The sequence below is a fragment of the Pseudophryne corroboree genome, assembly GCF_028390025.1.
Source record: "Pseudophryne corroboree isolate aPseCor3 chromosome 3 unlocalized genomic scaffold, aPseCor3.hap2 SUPER_3_unloc_38, whole genome shotgun sequence".
Classification (NCBI taxonomy): Eukaryota; Metazoa; Chordata; class Amphibia; order Anura; family Myobatrachidae; genus Pseudophryne; species Pseudophryne corroboree.
Window position 1 is genome coordinate 482721 of NW_026967528.1, and position 9473 is coordinate 492193.

The window sequence follows — 9473 nt, forward strand, 5'->3', positions numbered from 1 at the left end:
ATATATAGTAGGAGCACAGTGCAGAATTTTGCTGACCATCAGTATATAATATATAGCAGTACGGTACAGTAGTCCACTGCTCTACCTACCTCTGTGTCGTCAAGTATACTATCCATCCATACCTGTGGTGCATTTTAGTTGTGCGCAGTATATATAGTAGGAGGACAGTGCAGAATTTTGCTGACCACCAGTATATAATATATAGCAGTACGATACAGTAGTCCACTGCTCTACCTACCTCTGTGTCATCAAGTATACTATCCATCCATACCTGTGGTGCATTTTAGTTGTGCGCAGTATATATAGTAGGACAGTGCAGAATTTTGCTGACCATTAGTATATAATATATAGCAGTACGGTTCAGTAGGCCACTGCTCTACCTACCTCTGTGTCGTCAAGTATACTATCCATCCATACCTGTGGTGCATTTTAGTTGTGCGCAGTATATATAGTAGGAGCACAGTGCAGAATTTTGCTGACCATCAGTATATAATATATAGCAGTACGGTACAGTAGTCCACTGCTCTACCTACCTCTGTGTCGTCAAGTATACTATCCATCCATACCTGTGGTGCATTTTAGTTGTGCGCAGTATATATAGTAGGAGGACATTGCAGAATTTTGCTGACCATCAGTATATAATATATAGCAGTACAGTACAGTAGTCCACTGCTCTACCTACCTCTGTGTCGTCAAGTATACTATCCATTCATACCTGTGGTGCATTTTAGTTGTGCGCAGTATTATATAGTAGGAGGACAGTGCAGAATTTTGGTGACCACCAGTATATATATAGCAGTACGGTACAGTAATCCATTGCTCTACCTCTGTGTGGTCAAGCATACTCCGTTCAGTAAAATGACCCAAAAATCTAAATTAAAAGCATCTGATGAGAAGCGTAAACTTGCCAATATGCCATTTACGACACGGAGTGGCAAGGAACGGCTGAGGCCCTGGCCTATGTTCATGGCTTGTGGTTCAGATTCACATGAGGATTGAAGCACTCATCCTCTCGCTAGAAAACTGCAGTGCCACTCCTAGGTGGGCCAGGTGTTTGTGTTGACCACTTGGGTCGCTTAGCTTAGCCATCCAGCGACCTTGGTGCACCTCTTTTTTTTTCTTTCCATCATGTGCTGTTTGGGGACTATTTTTTAAATTGGCCATCCTGTCTGACACTGCAGTGCCACTCCTAGATGAGCAAGGTGTTTGTGTCGGCCACTTGGGATGCTTAGCTTAGCCATCCAGCGACCTTGGTGTTGTTATTCACACCAGTGCCTGCAGGAATGTACTGGTGTCAGAACTGTTATGCACTCCAGTGCCTGCAGGAATGTACTGGTGTTTGAACTGTTATGCACACCAGTGCCTGCAGGAATGTACTGGTGTCTGAACGGATAGGTATGCAAAGCAAAAGAACTCACAGACAGACTGGGGAATATGACATTACGTACACAGAAGGTGATAGGGTAACAAAATACACACAAAGTGAACAGAGAAGCCCAGAGGCTAAGGAACTGGGTGTCTCTCTAGTATTAGTAATGCTCAGATGGGAAAAGCGAGATGTTGCGTTTTAATACGTAGAGAACCCGAAATGCTGTTGCTAAGGGGAACAGCAAAACCCTAAAGGGTTACCAACGGGTGTGGCAGTAAACTCCTTGGTCAGAGATGGAATGATAGACACAAGGAGAGTCTCCACAATCCTAATCCTCACTTGCAGTGCACAGGTTCAGCTTACTGCCACTAAACTGACACCTGACACCTTGCACAGTGAGACAGGATTTAGGCAGGCAAGTCTTAGAATACAGCCGCAAACTTGCTAAGTTCACAGAGTAGTAAAAGAACCCCAGCAAGCTAAACGACTGACTCCAGTCTTACTGCTAGGTCTGGATTGGCAGAGTGTAGTACCAAATCCCCAGGCCTATTTGCAGCAAGCAACAACAAATACAAAGCTACACAGTACTGGCTAACTTTCAGGAACTGACTAACCAACAAAGATTCAGCAGCATCTGCTTAACCTGAGAAGAGGCCTTATAAAGCAGGTGCTGTCCACGCCCCACTCAGACCTCACAGACTGTGAGCACAAAAACCAGCACCGGATCCCCTGCCGTGCACAGAGCCTGTAACCACTGCACAGCAAAAGACCTGAACTGGAGTATCAGCTGCGCTCAGGTTACTCCGCTAGCACTTGTCTCCCGGTTGCCATGACGACGTGGCAGCACAGGGCAGAAGACCCTAACAGGTGCACCTCTTTTTTTCTTTGCATCATGTGCTGTTTGGGGACTATTTTTTAAATCTGCCATCCTGTCTGACACTTCAGTGCCACTCCTAGATGGGCCAGGTGTTTGTGTCGGCCACTTGGGTCGCTTAGCTTAGTCATCCAGCGACCTTTTAGGACTAAAAATAATATTGTGAGGTGTTCGGAATAGACGGGAAATGAGTGGAAATTGAGTCTGGTAGGAGGTGCATAGAGGGAGGGGCCAGCCCACACTATTAAACGTTTAAAGTGCCAGTGGCTCCCAAAGGACCCATCTATACCCCATGGTACTAAATGGACCCCAGCATCCTCTAGGACATAAGAGAAAGTAGAGTATAACTTAGCAGATGATGATGATGATGATTACAGGGTATTATATGGCGTATTGCATGTAAAGTACCTTGTTCCACACCTACTCTGCTGTAGCAATATACGTTATATAAGGGTGAGTAACACATGTACAGGCTTACCAGCGTATGAGCACACACATAAAGGAATGCTACCTTACCAATGCTTCCAGGAGTAACGTTAGGAGACATTTCCCTGATCCATCAGCTCATATGACTGATGTTATTGTTCATCTAGAATCTCCAATTCATACGATATGTTCCCCATCCATTGTTTTACATTGGTGCTGACATAGGACTTGGCGAGTGACTACATCTCCATTTATACTTCATGGTTAGTTACCAGTACAAGAGAGAGATATATCTAAGTCTTATTATAATATTACATTTGTTATTGTGAGTGTTCTCAGGAGGATGGACACAATGATAGTCTGAGACACAATATTATAAAGCCTTCATTAAAAGTTATGTTTTATTATACACACACATTTACAATTAAGTGTCCCAGAGAGTCGTCTTCTCCTATTGTTTACAAGATTAATATTGTTACAGAAAATGTCACATTTCCATAATGTGTTTTATTTCCAGCAGATGGACACACAAGCAGGAATATCTCGGAAGGATATCTAATGTTATCCCCGGATTGTGACATAAAAGATAATGACAGTAGACAGGATTCTCCAGGAGATAACCCCATTACCCCAATTATACAGCCAGCTCTATCAGCTGATCCCTCTGATCCTGGGAAATGTTCTCCTGATCACTCTGATATTGTGCATCTGTTACAGCTCTGACAGTAGATACAGTGTTTCCGTGTTCTATAGATGCCAAATGTTTTACACAGAACACAAAGCCTATTAAACCACACACAGGTAAGGCAGGTGGAAGGCCACTGATATGTTCAGAGTGTGGAAAATGTTTTACAAAGAAATCATATCTTGTTATACATCACAGAATTCACACAGGTGAGAAGCCATTTCCATGTTCTGAGTGTGGGAAATGTTTTACACAGAAATCACATCTTGTTAGACATGAGAGAAGACACACAGGTGAGAAGCCATTTTCCTGTTCCGAGTGTGGGAAATGTTTTGCACAGAAATCAGCTCTTGTTAGACATGAGAGAGAGCACACAGGTGAGAAGCCATTTCCATGTTCTGAGTGTGGGAAATATTGTGTAAGTAAATCACAACTTGTTACACATCTGCGCAGTCACACAGGTGAGAAACCTTTTCCATGTTCTGAGTGTGGGAAATGTTTTGCATGTAAATCACATCTTGTTATACATCACAGAAGTCACACAGGTGAGAAGCCATTTCCATGTTCTGAGTGTGGGAAATGTTGTGTAAGTAAATCACAACTTGTTACACATCTGCGCAGTCACACAGGTGAGAAACCTTTTCCGTGTTCTGAGTGTGGGAAATGTTTTGCATGTAAATCAGATCTTGTTATACATCACAGAAGTCACATAGGTGAGAAGCCATTTTCTTGCTCTGAGTGCGGGAAAAGTTTTACCTGGAAATCCAATCTTGTTAGACATGAGAGAGAGCACACAGGTGAGAAGCCATTTCCATGTTCTGAGTGTGGGAAATGTTGTGTAAGTAAATCACAACTTGTTACACATCTGCGCAGTCACACAGGTGAGAAACCTTTTCCATGTTCTGAGTGTGGGAAATGTTTTGCATGGAAATCAGATCTTGTTATACATCACAGAAGTCACACAGTGAGAAGCCATTTTCTTGCTCTGAGTGCGGGAAATGTTTTACACACAAATCACAACTTGTTACCCATCAGCAAATGACTGTAGTACTGGTCGCACAGGTTGAATAACTTCTATGAAAATGACCCCTTATTTATTTTGTCCCAAACACATCTGTGTTATTCATAACAGTTTAGGGGGTGCTACCACGGGCAAAATAAATCTGCACAAAAAAAGGGAAGAAAGAGGGTTCGGAATGCCCTAAAGTGGTGCACACAATCTTATATTAAAATATAACTTTTATTATTATATATAATAAAACCAGCGAATTTTAAGAAAAAAGGTAAGAGAGTGTAAATAAGATAGAAATTGTGATTAAAATTGAAAAAGCTGCGCACTAGATGTCATCCGTATCCTAAATTCTAATATTGGAACAGTGAAGAGTGACCTAGAGGTATATGCTTTCTCTATAACTGTATATCTGTTATTCTAAACTCCTAGAATAAGTGTCTCTATTTTTCAAGTCCCTCTCGGGACATGTACTGTGAGACCGTTATGGAAACAGGACTCCTATTTTCTTAATATATAATAGTAGCAAAATGATAGTAGTGCTCCAATGGTTTGCTGTGTTAAATTATAAACATAATGAAATGATCTTCCAACAATGTGTGTTATGTTTTTATTGTATCACTGGAATGATAACATAATTCTTAGGCTTCAATTGTACCACAGAGGCATCTGTATATTCTCAGTTCATTTGATACTGTTACATCCACTGTGAATGAGTCATGTGTGTAGTGATACAATTGTAACACATGCAGGAGAGACAGCAGATGTCTGATTCTCAGATTGAACTCTCTCTGTTTAATTGTGACAATTGTAACACATGCAGGAGAAACAGCAGATGTCTGATTCTCAGATTAAACTCTAACTGTTTTTGGCTGTTTACGCCTGACAATCTAATCTGAGTTTAATTGTGACATGAGGATGGACTTATTTGCAGCTCACGTCGCTGCTTATCACAATTGGTTAAGCTTTCCCCGTCACAATGTTGATTGGTGATTAATATTCACCTTAACACAGTATTAATTAGGCACTTTCCCCTCGGAATCACTATAATGTTATACTGTATTCGCTCCTAAATTATTCATAAAGGAGCATTCAAAGTTTATTCTTTTGAATTAGATTGAGACAGAGATAGAGCAGGTTTATTGAATAGCAATTAGGCATTCATTAAGCATGTGAACCATGTCACTGATGCCCCAGTATATATGCAGTCCTTTGAACAGTGCTTTATAGTATAAGTATACTGTTTATGTTAAAACTGAGTACTGCATCTATAAGGACATTAATTAAAGGTATTAACTACATGTCATTAATTCTGCTCAGTAACTTTCAATGCACACAATAGAGTTACATATATTTCTCAATTAAGCTGTTTCCTACTCAAGGAGCACTTGATATATCCTTCACTATGCACACTGAATTTCACAATGCACACTGGAGTCTGGTATCTAACAAGACTGTTTCCTATTTCCCTGCAATTTGCATGGGATGACACTCCTCATATGGTTATATCCTTCCTATTCTAACATGATATGGAGACTGTCTAAAGTGCACAGCTAGCCTGACGCACGCTTCGCTGTTTGCTTCATCAGAGGCAGAACCAGATTGCCTCCAGGTTCTCCCTTAAATACCGGCAATTGCCGCGATCCACCAATCAGAATCCTTTATCCTGATGTCATCATCTGCATCACTAGTCCAGGGAGTCTCAATCAATCACAATGTGGCAGGCTGGATCGTGTGTAGACTCGATTACACGAGTGCCTATTCATGCTGTGATAGATCCGATCAAAGGATATGCTGCTCAAAGCAGCATATCCTTTGATCGGATCTATCACAGCATGAATAGGCACTCGTGTAATCGAGTCTACACACGATCCAGCCTGCCACATTGTGATTGATTGAGACTCCCTGGACTAGTGATGCAGATGATGACATCAGGATAAAGGATTCTGATTGGTGGATCGCGGCAATTGCCGGTATTTAAGGGAGAACCTGGAGGCAATCTGGTTCTGCCTCTGATGAAGCAAACAGCGAAGCGTGCGTCAGGCTAGCTGTGCACTTTAGACAGTCTCCATATCATGTTAGAATAGGAAGGATATAACCATATGAGGAGTGTCATCCCATGCAAATTGCAGGGAAATAGGAAACAGTCTTGTTAGATACCAGACTCCAGTGTGCATTGTGAAATTCAGTGTGCATAGTGAAGGATATATCAAGTGCTCCTTGAGTAGGAAACAGCTTAATTGAGAAATATATGTAACTCTATTGTGTGCATTGAAAGTTACTGAGCAGAATTAATGACATGTAGTTAATACCTTTAATTAATGTCCTTATAGATGCAGTACTCAGTTTTAACATAAACAGTATACTTATACTATAAAGCACTGTTCAAAGGACTGCATATATACTGGGGCATCAGTGACATGGTTCACATGCTTAATGAATACCTAATTGCTATTCAATAAACCTGCTCTATCTCTGTCTCAATCTAATTCAAAAGAATAAACTTTGAATGCTCCTTTATGAATAATTTAGGAGCGAATACAGTATAACATTATAGTGATTCCGAGGGGAAAGTGCCTAATTAATACTGTGTTAAGGTGAATATTAATCACCAATCAACATTGTGACGGGGAAAGCTTAACCAATTGTGATAAGCAGCGACGTGAGCTGCAAATAAGTCCATCCTCATGTCACAATTAAACTCAGATTAGATTGTCAGGCGTAAACAGCCAAAAACAGTTAGAGTTTAATCTGAGAATCAGACATCTGCTGTTTCTCCTGCATGTGTTACAATTGTCACAATTAAACAGAGAGAGTTCAATCTGAGAATCAGACATCTGCTGTCTCTCCTGCATGTGTTACAATTGTCACAATTAAACTGAGAGAGTTCAATCTGAGAATCAGACACCTGCTGTTTTCTCCTGCATGTGTTACAATTGTATCACTACACACATGACTCATTCACAGTGGATGTAACAGTATCAAATGAACTGAGAATATACAGATGCCTCTGTGGTACAATTGAAGCCTAAGAATTATGTTATCATTCCAGTGATACAATAAAAACATAACACACATTGTTGGAAGATCATTTCATTATGTTTATAATTTAACACAGCAAACCATTGGAGCACTACTATCATTTTGCTACTATTATATATTAAGAAAATAGGAGTCCTGTTTCCATAACGGTCTCACAGTACATGTCCCGAGAGGGACTTGAAAAATAGAGACACTTATTCTAGGAGTTTAGAATAACAGATATACAGTTATAGAGAAAGCATATACCACTAGGTCACTCTTCACTGTTCCAATATTAGAATTTAGGATACGGATGACATCTAGTGCGCAGCTTTTTCAATTTTAATCACAATTTCTATCTTATTTACACTCTCTTACCTTTTTTCTTAAAATTCGCTGGTTTTATTATATATAATAATAAAAGTTATATTTTAATATAAGATTGTGTGCACCACTTTAGGGCATTCCGAACCCTCTTTCTTCCCTTTTTTTGTACCCATCAGCAAAGTCACACAGGTGAGAAGGCATTTCCATGTTCTGAGTGTTGGAAAGGTTTTGCACACAAATCACATCTTGTTATACATCAGAGAACTCACACAGGTGAGAAGCCTTTTTCTTGCTCTGAGTGCGGGAAATGTTTTTCACAGAAATCAGTTCTTGTTATACATCACAGAAGTCACACAGGTGAGAAGCCATTTCTATACTCTGAGAAATAAATCATCTCTTGTTGCACACAATAGACATCACTCAGGTGAGAAACCATTTTAATCTTCTGGAGTATACTTATCATTGCCATGCATTGTTCTTCAAGGTTCTTATCCTATCTCCTATGTTTTTTGCAATATGCATGTTACCACTGGGTGAAATAATCAGATGTCATGCCCTCATCTACCACTGCTATACAAATGACCTGTCTTTGCTCTAGGTACTGAGAACCCAGTACCAATCCTAAATGGTTGTCTAGCTGAGCTCCAGGTGTGGCTGATGCCAGTTGGCTGTGATTCAGTCCTGGTGAAACAGGTCTTTAAGCTCACCACCAAAGGGCAGGGCTACAGTTCAGCTTTGCAAACCAACCAGACTTACGCTTGGGGGTTCAGAGTTACAAAATGCTGATCATGTGCGGAATCTTGGTGTCCTGGATAGTGGAGTGACACTTAGACATCAGTATCTGCCACAATCAGATCCTCATCTGAGGAACATAGCCAGACTCCAGCACTTATTTCCCTCAGAAGATCTACCTACAGTCATACATTTACTTGTATCATCACGCATAGACTACTGCAATGTCCTCTATCTGGGTCTCCCAGCAAAAGAATTGCACCGGTTGTAGCTTGTACAGAATGCAGCAGCCAGTCATACCTAACCAGCCCGTTCCTGCCACATAACACCCATTCTCTGCTCCCTCCACTGGCTGCATGTAAGATGGTGACTCTATTACATAATCTTACTGACTCTCCCAGCCCTACATGACCAGGGTCCATGGTACCAGAAGCAGCATTTGTCTCCATACTGCCCTGCTTGCTTCCATCTGCAGACTGTTACCAGCAGTACCAAGAATCCCCAAGAAGTTCTGAGATGTCAGGGGTGAGACGGTTGTAGCACTAGTGCTGTAGCAGGGGCTGCCGGAAGCAGTGTCTGTGAGAATCTTGTTCTCAAGCAGCGCTAAGGTGTCAGAGGGGAGACAGTGGTGGCAGTAGTGGGGGGGCGGGGCGGGTGGCAGTTGGGAGAGATGGGGCGGTGGCAATAGTGGGGGAGATGGTGATGACAGTAGTGGGGGAGACAGAGTGGGTGGCAGTAGTCGGGGGAGACAGAGCGGTGGCAGTAGAGGGAGACAGGGCGGATGCAGTTGGGGAAAGACGGCAGTGGCATTAATGGGGGAGACAGGGCGGGTAGCAGTAGTGGGGGGAGACAGGGTGGGTGGCAGTTGGTGTAGACAGGGCGGTGGCAGTAGTTGGAGGAGACAGGGCGGTGGCAGTAGTGGAAGGAGACATGGCAGTGGCAGTAGTGGGGGGAGATGGGGCAGGTTGCAGTGAGGAAGAGACAGGGCGGGTGACAGTAGTGGAAGGAGATGGGGCGGGTGGCAGTAGTG

The 9473-nt window shown here is 42.0% G+C and overlaps 1 protein-coding gene across 1 annotated transcript; it reads left to right on the forward strand.

Moving 5' to 3' along the window:
- Positions 1–3400: 3400 nt before the first annotated feature.
- LOC134984134 (gastrula zinc finger protein XlCGF17.1-like) lies at positions 3401–4800 on the forward strand (the record flags this gene model as incomplete). The annotated part of the gene is made up of 2 exons (XM_063949759.1): positions 3401–4229; positions 4796–4800. Coding segments are annotated over 2 exons (834 nt in total), but the record flags the coding sequence as incomplete, so codon positions are not given.
- Between the last annotated feature and the right edge of the window lie 4673 nt (positions 4801–9473).